This window comes from Onychostruthus taczanowskii, unplaced genomic scaffold, assembly GCF_017590055.1.
Source record: "Onychostruthus taczanowskii isolate IOZ18803 unplaced genomic scaffold, ASM1759005v1 scaffold81, whole genome shotgun sequence".
Taxonomy (NCBI): Eukaryota; Metazoa; Chordata; class Aves; order Passeriformes; family Passeridae; genus Onychostruthus; species Onychostruthus taczanowskii.
Window position 1 is genome coordinate 3,275,402 of NW_024506002.1, and position 15,234 is coordinate 3,290,635.

Consider the following 15,234-nt stretch of genomic DNA (forward strand, 5'->3'; position numbering starts at 1 on the left):
AGAAATGCTGCTGGACTCCTCAGTAACCTGGCACCACACCAAGAGACCTGAAAGTGTCACTGCCCCAGAGCCACTGCACACCAACAAGAGTCCATAAACACCTGCAGGCTGTTCCCTTGATGCCTTAAGCTTTAGCTTTTCCATTTTTCAGATCCTGTACTGCATTGTGTGAAGCTCTGAACTCCATACAGAGTGTTAGCAAGCTCTCTTCAGTTTGGTCAGACAGAATAATCCTTCCAGGCCTGAGAGCCAAGCTCACCATCACAGCCCCAAAAAGAACAAACAAAAGTAAATTAGGGGGAAGCAAACTGAGGCAATGTGACTTCATTACCTGAAGCTGTAACTGGAGAATGAACCTCTCATATGCAAACAGACCAAACTTATACCAGCCCAAAGAACTCTTGACCATTGTGCATCTTGGGTGTAGCCTCTGCCAGGCTCCTGCACTGCCCAAGGTGTGCCTCTTAAAGGCCTTTAATAAATACCCACTTTTTTATTTTAACTCTCTCTGGCCTCTGCTCTAGGTAGCAGTCTCAGGCATCACCCTGCTTACTGCAATTCAGTTCCAGGTCACCTCGAAGGAGATGGGCTGGGTGAGTTCTCCAGGAGACACCATCCCTCTGTCCTTCATGGCTCACCTGAGCTACTCAACAGCAGCAGGAAGACATTCCTCCTCTCAGCCTGCCTTCAAATCCCTGACTTGCAAATGTGTACAGGAGATGAAAAGCCTCCAGTGAGGCCTTTCATCTTCATGGATCAGCACTTCCCAGAGGGTCTGCCACTCACATGTGCCCTCCCCAATACCTATTTGGCCTGGCCCCTGGCATCCTTCCCCAGACATTTCAATTGATGTCACTGATCTTGGCTCAGCAAATAATCCTTCTAATCACTGACAAGAACAGAGGCTGCAGCTCAGCTTTGCTTAGCCATGCTGAGGGGGGTACACAGCAAGAAAGCAGCACTCTAGAAAGCGAGCTTGAAGCTGTGGCTGACCACACACAGGTAGCAGCTGCCATGAACCAGGAGGGGACACTTTTTAAAATAAGGGCTGCAGTTTTGGTCTCTCATGACTGGGAGAAGGTTGTCACTGTACCTATGAACACCCTGCAGCCTGGCATGGCACAGGATCTGGGAATGGCCCTTGGGGAGCTGGAGGTGCATCAGCTTTGCGTGTCAGAACACACATGGCATCTACAGGCAGCTGCAGAGCGTTCTGTGTGTCAGAGTGTCTGGGAACATCAGCAGAGGGACATCACTGTGCTGCCTTCTCAGGGAACCCTGTGTCCTCCAGGACAGGAGTGTCACCACGTCTTCATTTTGGGAACACGGCTCCCGTGGGAGTGAGGGCAAGGAGTGCTCGTGAATGGAGCTGGATTGCTCCACAGCTCCACAGCCAGCTGGACTCCTGTGGAAAGCAGCTTTTGGAAGCATGCAGTGTCTGGTCACTGACAGCACTTGTTCCCCACCACCAGGCAGCCAGCAGGCGCCAGGAGTCCCAGGGAAAGGCCTGGGAGAGCCAGGGGCTCTCCTCAGCCTGCCCAGTCCCAGCACCAAGGCCATTGTTCCCAAAAGGATGTCTGAGGATTAATTAATTATCCTACAAGGGGTAGTAAGTAATAACACTCCTTGTGGAACAATAGAAGCCATTTGGTCACCATGACAACCCAGCTTCACTTGTGTGCCTTTAATTTATTCATTGCACAGTTCCTTTCCCAAGCACACATGATGCCAAAAAATTGCCTTGTTTTTCTTGCCAGTATCCATGTCCAGAGCAGGGGTAAAACACAGCCCTTTCCCCGGGGCAACTGTCACACAGAAGAATGATGCACATAAAACCCCTTCAGCCTGGAAACTTACATCACATGAGAACTCTTCTGCTCCCTAAATGTTTGTTCTTTAAGATGATTCTGATTTTTAACCCCTTTATGAAGCTGTCTCACCATGGTGCTCAGAGATCTTGATCCTGAATGAATTCTCACCTACAGCCACCTCATCTCCCATCCCCAAACCTTTCCATACCCTCTCCCCCTGCCACAATCTATATAGGAAAGATCAGCAGGACATTTCTCTTTTCAAACAGAGAGCCAGGAGGGATAATCAAAAGCCTAGAAGTGACATTCCTTCACATCCACAGGAGTGTGGCATGGACAGTGGTGACCACAGCCATGCCACCATCCTCAAAGCACTCAGTGTCCATCACCGTGCTGCTCACATTCTGCAGTAGCACGTGGAGGAAGGTCTATGCCAAGAAATCTGTGCATCACAGAGATTATTACTGTTATTATTATAACTGTTTCTCCCCCAGTTGTGTGGCAGAGGGGAGCAGGGGCTCACAGCAGAGGGGAGAGCACCACATTTACATGGCAAGGGTTGGAAAGTGCTGCTGGGACAATGGCTACTCTGTGCCTGGCCACAGCTGCTCCCACCTGCTGGACAAAGCACTTGATCAGCCCCTGTGGCCCATGGGCACCTCTCCCAGCAGGAGGTTCATCCTGCACCAGCTTCTGCAGGGCTCAGCTGCCTTCACAGAATGGTTGGATTGCAAAGGACCTTAAAGATCATCTTGTTCCACCCTCTGCCATGGGCAGGGACACCTCCCACTGTCCCAGGCTGCTCAAAGCCCCATCCAACCTGGCCTTGAAAACTTCCAAGGATGCAGGGGGAGCCACAGCTTCTCTGGGCACCCTGGGCCTGCCCACCCTCACAGGGAAGAATTTTTCCTAAGATCCAATGTGAACCTACTCCCTTAGTCTGAATCCATTCCCCCTTGTCCTGTCACTCCAGCCCTTCTAGAAAGTTTCTCTCCACCTTTCTTGTGGGCTCCCTTCAGGTACTGGAAGGCCACCCCTAAGCTGTTTTTTTCCAGGCTGAGCAATCCCAGCTCTCCCAGTCTTTCCTCCCAGCAGAGCTGCTCCATCCCTCTGATCACCCTGGTGCCTCCTCTGGATGCTCCTGTGCTTCCCTGTCCTTTCTGTGCTGGGACAGAGCCGCTCAGCCTCACAGGGGCAGTGGCTACAGCTGAGAACCAACCCCTCCCAGTTTTGTTTGTGCAAGTCTTGGTTTTAAGGCACGAGTCCAGAGCCCAAACTGTCCATCCTGGCTCTAGCAGGAGGGTCACATTTGCTCCAGCACCCCACAACACCCAGGTCCAAGCTGAGTCTGGGGGAGAAGACGATCAAAGCTGAGTTGTGGCCTGACAGGCAAGATAGATGGAACTAGGTTAAGCCATGTGGCCCTGCTAAGCTGAGCCTAAACTCAAGCACAGCTACCCAGTGCCTCCGAAGCCAAATCTAGGGCCACACCCAGTGCCCAGTGTCACTGTCACTGGAGTGAGGCGCCACAGGTCATGCAGAGAATTCAGGGGAGGGTGGGATGGTAGCAGAGTCAGCAAAAGGAACTTTCACTCAGGAACACGAAGGTTCATGGCTGGCTCTTCCCCCTGGGTCATTCCAACATGAGCTCAGGCTTTTCAGGCAGCTTGGGAACAAAACCAACTGGTCAGGTTGTGTCACCTCCCTCCTCAGAAGAGCTGGTGGGCCAGGGAAACAGGGCAGGAGAGGCCAGAGACGGAGAAATGGGACAGGAGCAGGGGCAGAGCAAGACTTTAATCGACCTGAACTGCAAGAGTCTAAACTGGCCCAGGATGCTCCTGCACAGGCCAGGAAGGCAGGAACTGGACAGGAGCTGCCAGGAGGCTCCCACCAGCCTCCCCTCCACTCAGCCTCTGGAAAGGAGCAGAGTCTGGAGGAAAAGCCTCTGGACAGGAGGGAGAAAGGCAAGTTTTGGCAATTACAACACAATCTATGTGCTCTGCTGGGTGCTGAGGGCTTCTGAGGGACACTCCTGGATGTGAACATAAACCATGAACAAAGTAATCAAGAAATTTCACAGATTTCACCCCAAACCATTGCTATCTGAGCAGATAATTTTTTTGTTGTTGTTGTTCACAGTGGTATGAAAAGCTCAAATCTATCAATGCCACCCAAAACCAGATTTCCATTAGAAGCCAGATCTCCAAGGAAATGTTGAATTACCACCAGAAAATGAAAATTAATTAATGTTTTTAACTTGGTAGGGACAGACTGACCATAAAGCCACCTTTGTATCAACCAAAAAAATACAATTCATACTGGTTTTTTAAGGCATAAGCTTTTGTGACTTGGGGAGGTGTCTCTGCCACCAGCATAGAAGGGATAAGGATCTACTCTGGGTGAGATGAGATGGCACAAGCTCCAGAGAAGCTAGCAGAGATCCAGATGCCTCCAAGAAACCATTGCCTTGGAAGTAAATCTCAGCCAGAAAATGGAAGAACAGTTTATAGCCGTGTCCCCCCCCCCCCCTTTCTTTCTTTTTTCCCCTTTCTCTTTCTTTCCAAACTTACCATGTTGACTTCAGAGATCTGGTCAATGCTGGAGATGTGGATGCTCATTCCCACTGTGACAGGGTTACCTGAAACACAAATAGGCTGGGTTAGGACCACATTCAAGTCTTCCACTTTTGTCTGCAATATAAGAATTGCCTAGAAATGCACGGATTTGATTCTAAGCAGCCCCACATTCCCTGAGTATCATGGAATTGAATGTGCTCAAGTGATTTGATTTCTCTCACTCCCAGACTTACAGACTCACCCCAAGGAGTAGTGCAGCCTAAGCTTGATTTTTTAAAATTCCTTGAAGTTAATTACCCCCTAGTAACACAATTGTCTCTGGTTATTCCAAATAATCCCTTCAGAGACCATCAGCAGGCTCCTAGTGGGCTCACACAAGGTGGTCCTGATTGACCATACAAAGAACTCAGCACCCAAGGCCATGCAAGCCACGGGCAGGAAACATGCTCCAGCTCTCTCCTCCATCACTCTGCTGGCTCTGAGTACTCAGTCTGAAAGTCCCAAGTGAGTTTTAATACCCAAGGCACCAGACAAGTACAGGAAACAGATCCATTAAATGAAAAAGCAGCATTTGTAAGGTGGCATTTCAGGGCAGAGCTCGGATTAGAGAACAGGACAGTCCTTGCTGTGGGGTTTAAGCCATGTAAAACAATTAAAAATGAGACACCCACTACCAAGCAAACCCAAACCCAGCAAAAACCCTCCTGCAGCTGGAAATGGGGTTTTGCATGTTACCCTTCCCCTGCTCAGGCCCACCACCCCAAAGACAGAGCACAAACCCAATCCCACCCCAAGAAAAGCCCCTTTCCCACACATGCAAGGTGGAAAATGATCCCTTGCAATGCATCACTAGAAAGGGAAAGGCAAGCAGTTGTGCCACTCAAGGTATTAACTCTTCCATGCACTCATTAGTAGATCTAAGTGCTGAAATATTTACAGATAATCATGAAATGGCTTAGAAAGTAATTAGGAGATTGGGGGAGAGGGGAGAACCACACAACTGGAAACGGAGTGATTTTTTAATTATGTGTTACCAGAAGTAGGGAAGCAGTGTCATTAGGGGTGCCTTGTGATTGGGTGTGCTGTTCACCGAGACCCTCTGCTGCAAATTAAGCAGCATTATCCTTTAATGGAATATGAACAACACTGAAAACATCAGAATCAACCACTGTAATTAGGCCCTGCTATGCAAATCTCCTTAAAGAGGCAGTGCAGGCTCCAGCACCCCGGGCTGCCTGACAGGGTGCCCGAGGCAGGGCTGCTCAGGAGACCTCGTGGAGCCTCTGAAGATCCCGTCACAGCCCCAATCCCAGACACATCTTAGCTGTGCTTGTGCCTTCATCCTTCACAAGGGAGCCAGGTGGGAAAATAACCCACAGTCACGCCAGGGAGACACGATCCTCCCGCAGCCGCTTTGTGCCAGAGGCTGACACAGGCACAGCAAAGCTTTTAAGGAAGTCTCACTTTGATAGTTTGTCCTTTTTTCCCCCTGAAATCAGGGCCTTGTGATAGGAGCTATAGCAGGAGGAGGAAGTCAGCGCTGCCCTGAGGATCTTGCAGGCTAATTAGTTACAGGAGGAGAGTCAGGGCCACGCACAGGGCTGCAGCAGAGCCTGGCAGAAGCCACATTCTCATTCCAGAGCCTTCCTGCCATGAGGGCTGCTCCCTCCAAGAGTGCCCCACTGCCTGCTTGGCCTCCAGCCCGTCCCCACCAGCGCTTGTGTCACTGTGGCTGTGCATCCCTCCTTCCCCAGCACCAAGCAGGGCTCTGTCCCCCCTGAGAGCAGGCTGGGTGGTTAGAGCAGGGGAGCACTGGGGACACACAAATATCTGTCAAACCCAGAGCCTGTGCAGCCCATTCTATCCATGCAGACAGTTGTGCTGTGTTCATCACCGTGGTATCTGAGTGCCCCGGGGTCATGCAGTGACTCAGAGCCAGGGACGAGCTCCAGAGCTCCCCTCTCCCAGCTCCGGGAGCAGCTCTGGGCTGCAGGGATCAGCTCCCTGCAGAGTCAGCAGGGCTCCTCTTGGCACTGCCAACTCCTCTACATCCCATCTATCAGAGAATTTGGGAGGCTCCACTGCCCACCTGGGAGCCCTGGGGTGTGCAGCCCATGGGCTCCTGTGTGACTGTCCTACAAACAATGAAATGCAAGCCCTGCCTTTACTGCACCTACTTCATCTTGATGCCAGGGAAGCCATTTCTCTTCTCCAGCCCTGCTGGCTCCCAGTCTGCTCAGGACAGGCATTCAGGAGCGTGGACACAGCCAACACTCAAATATGTCCTGACTCTCAGTGCAGCCCAATGGAAAACCAGGCCAGCTGGTGCCCAACATTCAGACTTTAAGTAGTACAGAAAAATAAACAAAGGACATAAATTCTGCCAATGTTAATAGCTTCAGGCAAGAGGGATACAAAAGTAGGGTATTTCAAGTATGCGATAACGTCATCGGTAGATTTGTCCAGAAGAGACAGAACTCTGCATTTGTGGATCCGAGACAGGGCAGAAGAAGTAAACCTGATATTAAAGGCCCATGCTTTTATCTGTGCCTTGCCAATGGCTACAAAGAACTAGACTTCCTCCCCTTAAAGAAAAAGCTTCTGCCTGGGAAGGATTCATAGGCAAGATCACGAGTGAGGGAGTGTGAGAAATTCTGCCGCTTTTACCAGTGAATGGCACCCTCACACATCCCTGTTTCTCACCACCAATGGAGAGTTCACCAACATTTTGTCCTGAAAGTAGTTTGATGCCTGAGAATAATGCACTCAGGAAGTTGGAAGGGAAGCAGACAAAAGAGTTATAATAAAAGCTGTCCTTTTTCTGCAAGTGATACGTGTCAAATATAAACACAGTCAAGGTAGAGAACAAGTTGTGCTAATCTGCAATATTTTCCCAGCAACCAGTTATTACTTTCACATTTTATTTTATAATGCATCAAACCCCAGCACCTGGAGTCACGTTGCTAACAGAAATAACTCTGCACAAGTGTAGAAGAAAGGCTGTGTTTCCAAGCCTGTGTGTGCCTGCACTCCAGCCAGAGGTGATGGCAGCCTGGACTGGGACATCTTTCCCAGAACTCAGCCTGGTTCTGAGCTCACTGAAGACAAAAGCACAAAATTCAGTGAAACAGGGGGGTGATTACTCAGGTAGCTGCCCGGAGCTGAAGTCCAAGCTGTCCCCTCTTCACTCCTACCCAAGGAAGTCAACACTAGAGCAAGCTTGGGTTCCTCTGCCTTCAGATCTCCAACTGCAACTCAGACACAGCCAAAGAGACTCCAAACTAGTGGGCAGGAGAACAGAGCTCCATTTCTGGGCCACTGAAGGCACATCATTTTTATGAGCTGCAGCCAGAGCTTCCAGGCTCCTGGTTCCTGCATTCCCGACCACGTGGACTTGGCCCTGCTGGCAGAGCCCAGGTTTGCAGCTGCTGAGGGACAGGGATCAGCCTGAAAATTACCCTTTAGTCTCAACTACAGGAACAAAGGCATTAACAGGGTGTCAGAAGCTTCACAGCTTCCCTGAACAATACCTACCCACATTTCACTGCACTGAAGGCTTTTCCTAGATATCCAAACCAAATCTTCTCTGCAGTTTAAATGTAGTTTGGTCTCATCATCCCCCCCACCCCGTGCCTTCAGGGGAGTGCTCCTGTCACATTGTCCCGCTCTCCTCTTTGACAGTGAAAGAATAAATCAATCATCCTTCCTTAACAACAGCTTTTATGTTCTGAGAAACCATGACATCCCCCTCGCTCCCCCACCCCTACTGCCTTGTCTAGATTAAATGCACCTGATTTCTTCAACCTCTCCTCAGAGGTCATGTTTTCTAAAGCTCTGACAATTAGTGTTGCTCTCCTCTGGCCTTTTGCCAATTTGTCTACAGCTCTATTTTAAAGCCTGGTATCCACAAACCAGCCACTGAAGTAACGACACACTCGTAGAGACAAAAGAAAAAGCAACCTCTCCTGCACAGACTCCTCCTAAAACCACAGAAACATCTCCAAACCTGCTGCAGCCATCCTGGGAGCTGCGCACTCTGTGGAGGAGGTTGGAGATGGCAAAGGGGCAGCTGAGCTCCTGCCACTGGAGTGCATAATACGTGCAGAGAGAGGGAGCACAGCCCTGTCTCTTCTGGACAAGAGGAGAAATTATTCAAGACAGCTTTGTGCATGAGCCTCAGCATTCCCTGCTTGCACTCTGCCTGTGGCATCACCAGTCTCTGAGATCCCTGCAGCAGCAGGAAAGCTGCTTTTAGGTCTTCTGCTGAGTAAACAAAGCCAACCAGAGGAAATTAGAGGCTTCAGTTACTAAACCTACATATAGAACAGGTCTGTGCCTTACTCTGCAATGGTAAACACCCATAGGCATGAGATTCCATCCATGCAAAGCCCTGCTCCTCACTCCAAACCCTCCAGAAGCTGAAGGGCAGCCCCAAACCAGCCAGTCCCTGCCAAGGTTGCCCTGCACTGTCTGGTGGAAGTGTTTCTGCACAGACAGGCTGGTGCAGGCAGGAGGAGGGTCAGGTTTGCTGATGAAGCACCATGGCACCACAGTGCTTCTCTTGCATTTTCAGTGACCCCTCACCCAACAGGACCAGCACGTGGGGCAATCTCAGTCTCACCACAGGCACGATGAGCACACAGCCTGTCATTCCACTGCTAGCACTTTTCCCTCCACTCTTCACTCCACGCTCCTCAGCGAGGCAGGGGCGTTCAGCATCCACTCGTTCTTTCTGCAGGAAATGGCTCACCCAGGCTGCTCCTCTGCTTTGTTCCCAGCACTGCACCTGGGGGCAGCCAGGCTTTGTGTTTGCAGCTCAGAGCCAGGGCCCACGTCATGGGCTGGTTACACAAGGCCTGACAGACGTGGTTCCTTGGGAGCCAGGAGCTCCCAGGTAATTGGAGGTGCAGGAGGCAGCACATCCAGCACCGGGCTTGTCGCTGGCTGAGGAGCTGCTGCCAGGAAGAAAACATTCATCCTCTTCATAAATCTCCCCCTGGCCCTCCCAAAACAGACAGCCCTGAATCATTTTTGGCTGATGGACTAATTAGTCCTGTGCCACAGTTTTTTGAAACCACCCAAAAGATAACTCAGAGGCCAGCCTGTTGTCAGGACGCTCAAATTTACTACACTCCAGTGCAGGCAGAATAGAAATGCTCCTGGCTTTTCAGCACACAGGAAGATTGCAAGAGGAGCTCACAAATTGCTGTCTGCATAATAGCTGTGCTTACAGATCTCAGGACCAAGGCTCTGCTACAGCACTGAGAGAACATCTAAAAGATGCCAGCCCAGCAGGCTACACAAGCCAAATCACAAAGAAGTTTCCCAACACTGATTTTCCTGTTCCTTTCCTTTTATTTTAGCTTATGTACAGCATCAAGCACAAACTCAGTTTAGTGTTAACATTGCTTGAGGAACAAGGAAAGCTGACCATGTATCATGAAAGCAGAAATGTTCTGGGAACCACTTTCATCCAGCATCTCTGATTTGCCATGACATCTAGAAGCACTGAGTTCAGCAGGGTCCCTTAAGAACCTACTCAAACTTTTCAAAAAAAATCTAGGTTTAAACATCCATTTAACACTTTCCAATCCTTTTCCCATTTTTTTTCCCCCCCACTCTTATTCCCATGATCTCTCCCCCACCCCCAGCCAATGCTGTACATTTCTTTTGCCAGGTTCAGCACAACAGCCAGAAACATCAAACACATTCAGAGGCTGATATTTGAGCTCTCCCTCTACTCCCAGCAGGTCACCCCATGGAATCCCTTGGATTTCAAAGGGCAAAGCCCTCCATGGTTTTACACTCTTATACATTACCAGAAGGAGAAGTGGTCTCAAGGCAAGTTAGCAAATTTGGCACAGGCTCTTTTGTTGGGGGGACAGGTTATGAGGGACTTGTCACTGCTGAGGAATCTCTCAGTGGAATTTTGGGGCTAAAAGACAGGGCCCTGGCCTCTAGGGTGTCTGGGGATGTCAATGCTTGTTCTTTCCCCACGGATTCATGGCTCTGCAGGGGCAGGAAGGATATCTACCACCACTAGTTCCCATGGAGATTGCAGCTGCTCTCCAAGAAGGTCTGGTAGAAAACAGTTTTGTGGGTATTTCTTAGGTTTCCTTGGTATTTCTTAGGTTTCCTACATATTCCTTTAGGGAGTGCCTGGCCCTTTTTACATCACTGAGCCCATGCCCAAAATGAGATTTTGCCTAACCCTGGTGTGGTTTCCATCCATCTACACCACACCAGGCACAGCAGCACCCTGTGCAAGGAGGATAATGAGGATTTCCAGCCTGTGCCATTGTCCTCTCCTGGCATCCAGGCACTGTCACCTCATCCAGCCAGACAACTGAACTTGAAATATTTATTTAAGAAAGAGGAATAGCTGGGACTTCCCAAGGAAAATGCCAAGTTGGAGGAAGCTCTCACCAGGATATCAAGGACAGCACAAAGGCAGGATAGAACATCCAAGGAAGGGTACAGCCACAGCTCTTGAGCAGACTTTTGGAATATCCAAACATGAACATGGTGCAAGCAATGAGGCTCCTGCTCAGTGAGGAGCCAGGGCCACAGTCCTTGCAGAGCAGGCAGAGCTGACCTCTGTTCCTGCCAGCACTGCTCCCTGAGATGCTCTTTGCAAACACAGCTTAACCTGGATAGCAGCAGCCACAGTCCCAGCCTGTTGTCACATGAAGCCTCCCTACGGACCTGAACAGTCACAGAACATTTTCTCAAGCAAACTGTGCCTGCTCCTGAGCCAGTGCTGAGGGATCCTTCTGGAGGAACAGTGCTTTCCCAGGGCAGATGCAGCACCCGTTCTGGGACTGTTCCAGGGGAAGCAGAGAGTTAAGGAGCACAATCTGTGAGGCACAGTGGATTACCTAATCTATCTCATGGGTATTTTTAATGGATTAGTAGGTATTAGAGTGGGATATTGCAAATATCCCATGGAAATTTGGAAGTGAGAGAGAACAATCAGCTGGCTGCAAAAACAGTGTAAAGGTTGTCCCAGAGGGATTGAAGGATTACAGAGGAAGCTAAATCAAGGTTGATTTTAAAAGATGTTGGTAGACAGCTACCCAAGCTGAATAAAAACAAAGTCTCAAATGTATAGGCTTTAAAATGGAACAAGAGAGTAGACACCAAGCCTGACAGCATCTGGACTGCCAGTGGACCCAGTCCAGCAGAGCATCTGTACACACACACAGGGCTCTCAGCATTAAAAAATAGTTACTGACTACTCAGAACATCATCTCTTCTTGGAAGAGGCCTAGGTCAATATTCAGGAGATAGATTTTTAAAGCTGTTTCATCCTCAGTGAAAACTGAAAACAGTTTTCCAACATCTTCTGCTTGTGAATCTTTTGTCCAGGTGATGCACATTTGGTAAGGTCATAGCAAAGCAAAAGAAGTTCTCTGGTTTGTCAAGCTCTAATTTAGAGACACACAACTGCATCACCTCACCAGAACTCACCACCATCACCCTGGCATTGACCACTGGGTCCAAGCAACAAACTCTTTAAAAGCAACTTTACCAAGAGGACTGAGTGCCAACTCCCATCCATCCCTTAAAGCTGGCAGTGAGACAATGGCCAGCTTGCTTTGCAGGGGTGTCGCTGTCATTGGAGTCTTTGCTGGAGCAGGGACATGGCAGAAGGTGGATCCAGACCTGACCCCTGGCAGACGAAGGCAGTGCTCCAGCCTCCTGGAGGATGGCTCACCTGCCCTCCCCGTGTCCCCAGGGCACCCACAGGGACCAGCTCTGAGGCTCTGCAGCCTGCAGGGCACACACTTGGTGTTCCCCTGTAGGATCCTTCTCTGCAGAGCTGGTGCTATGAAATACCACATTTCCCTGTTTACGCCGAGCAAATCCCAGGAAAGCAGAGACACTGAGCATCCCAGGTCCCTCCAGCTCTCCCAGCAAGAGTAGTAGCAGGAGGACAACGGGGCTTGCCAAGCAAGTGCCTGTTGTAGACTGACAGCAAAGCAACACAAGCCAGGCTTCTTCTCCCCAGCAGCAGCGTGAAGCATTGTGCCCACGCTCATCAGCCACCCCCACATCGCTCCACCTGAGAAGACTTCCCTCCTACCTCTGTCAGGATCCTGGCAGGCAACTGCATCTCTCCAGGGGCCCTGCCAGAGCAGCCCTGGGGCACAGCTCTGCCTGCCTGGGAAGCTCTGGTGGACTCAGGAATAGCCCAGTCCTTCTGCTTTTCCTCAGAGCCTGTGTTTGCCCCATCTCCTAGAGCCAGCCAGGGCACTGCCAGACACTCTGCTTCTCCAGCTGGGGCAGGCTCAGAAGCCTTTGGCACCCTCCTGCTCCTCCTTTCCCAGCCCAGCACCTGTTACCCTGCTTTTGAAGGGGGCAGCTCTTCAGAAAGGATTGCACACAGACACGAGATATCTTGAATCCCTGGGTGCAAAAGTAAGCAGGGTATTTAACCAAGTACCAGAACACACTCACCACAGGCAGCTGCCCCATCTCAGTCTCTGAGCAGACCAACCCCCAGGACTCATCACAGCCTCAAAAACACTCTTTACAATGCAAAATGTTCCATCTCTGTACCAGTTCTGGTGCTACAGGGCCCACAGAGGCACACAGATTTTAAAGCAGGTTTAGGGCTGAATCCCAAGTGCTGAGATACCTCCCCCAGCATCACAACACTCCTTACATAGCCAGGAGGTAGGAGTGCAGCACAATACCTGGAAAACCACAGCACCACCCTCCTCCTCACAGCCAAACCACCCCCAATGGCAGGGGTGGTGCTGCTATGTGTGGGACTCATCCTATCCTATCCTATCCTATCCTATCCTATCCTATCCTATCCCCTATCCTATCCTATCCTATCTTATCCTATCCCCTATCTTATCCTAGTCCTCTGTCCTATCCTATCCTATCCTATCCTATCCCATCCCATCCCATCCTATCCCCTATCCTATCCTATCTTATCCTATCCCCTATCCTATCCTAGTCCTCTGTCCTATCCCATCCCATCCTATCCTATCCCATCCCATCCCATCCCATCCTATCCTATCCTATCCCATCCCATCCCATCCCATCCCATCCCATCCCATCCTATCCTATCCTATCCTATCCTATCCTATCCTATCCTATCCTATCCTATCCTATCCTATCCTATCCTACCCCATCCCATCCCATCCCATCCCATCCCATCCCATCCTATCCTATCCTATCCTATCCTATCCTATCCTATCCTAATCCTATCCTATCCTCTATCCTATCCCATCCCATCCCATCCCGCCCCACAGGATCCAGCCCCTCCCTCCCTCCCTCCCCAGGCTGCTCCAGCCCCTCAGGCCAGGTTGCCAGGGTGGCCCACAGGTGAGGTCATTTAGCATTTTTTCCTGCCTGGCAGCTGTGGAATTTTCTCCCGAGTTGCCATTGGAATGTTTCACTTCTCACATGCCCACTCAGGGCACAAAGGTGTTGACCCAGCTTTTCAGTGCTGGGGCTTTCCTGGCACGTGAGCAATAAATGTTTTCTCCATGGGGAGCTTCTCTCCTGTGTGCACTGGAAATATTCTCTCCCAAAGCATCTGCAGACCTGGCCTGGACTGTGGGATGTGACCTGTCTGGGAAAACACTCTCACATTACCAAATCCTGAGCCATCTAATCCCCTTAGCTGCAAATGAGCTGAGCCAAATTAATTTAAATGGGTTAACACAAGCTCCTCTGTTCACATCAAATCCCGTTCTCTGTCTTAGAAGTGTTTGTAACAACAACAAAATACCTGGACTTGTCATTTTTATCAAAGTGGCAACAACAAGGTGTTTTCTCTTTTTTTCCTCCCTGTTTTCAATTTTTTTATGAGTTAGTCACACCTCCTCATCTCTGTTTACAGACTCTTGTCTTTAAAGATGTAACTCCTGGATTGGATCCAGTTGGACATCCCCAGCATGTGGGAAAAAACAAAAAGAACAAGATGGCCTGGTTGGGACATGGTGCTAAACTTGCATCATGCCCAAGGCTTATGCTTAGGGGCAGTCAGGACAATTTACAGGGCAAGTATTGAAAAAATGGAGTGAGTCAGGTCTGAAAATATCCTTACATTCACACTGAATTTATATCTCGGTTAGGAATCACAAGAAACAAAGCACACACAAAAACCAAGCGCCCCCCTTTCCAAATGTCATCCATGGGATCACAAGTTTTCATCCCTCAGTTTCTGAGGCTCTTGGATGTGCTTTGTTCAGGTGGTCCTGCCCTTTCTCCACAGTCTGAAACAGAGAAGATCTTACTAAATTCAGTGGTGACCAAGAATATAAAGAGTTTTGTAGAAAAAAAAGGATTCTAGGATGTTCACTTCTGAAAGATTGCCCCCTGTGCTGGTGTTTCCATTATTTCAGTAAGGCTTGATTTGCAATAATGTCCGGAACAAAAGTTGCCTTTTAGCCCAGAACCTCTTTATTAAGACATAAAACTAAGTCCCATTTGCTCACCAAAATAATTGCTTTCACTCAGGATGCATGGATGAGTGAATCTTGCAGAGCTTTTACATATATATTCATCTCCAGCAATTCATCAACACAATAAGCACACATTATTAACTTGAGTACTCATCAATTTCTTTTTCCTGGAGCTTCAAATACTAGCAAGGAGCTAGTGTGCAATAGGGAAGAAAAACATGTAGGGAACTTGTGATAAATGTTCTATTTTTGCTGTGAAAAGAGGATAAGAAGAGGAATTCAGCTCATAGCCTACCCTCTCTCTCACTTCCAAAAATGTCCTGCCAAGCTGAGATCCTTCTCCAGAGGCCAGGAGAGTGGGCTTTCCTGCAGACCTTCTCCAGGTGACATCTGTGACCTGGGTGGCCTCCTCTCCTGGCCTGA

At 49.6% G+C, this 15,234-nt stretch overlaps 1 protein-coding gene across 2 annotated transcripts in view; it reads right to left on the reverse strand.

The window, feature by feature from the left end:
* Positions 1-15,234, reverse strand: part of LOC121346484 (gamma-aminobutyric acid receptor subunit beta-4) — a 72,927-nt gene that overhangs the window by 42,364 nt on the left and 15,329 nt on the right. For both annotated transcript variants that reach the window (XM_041424345.1, XM_041424344.1), the window contains exon 3: positions 4,382-4,449. In XM_041424345.1, the coding sequence (XP_041280279.1) occupies positions 4,382-4,449 (68 nt within the window). The remainder of the gene's footprint in view (positions 1-4,381; positions 4,450-15,234) is intronic.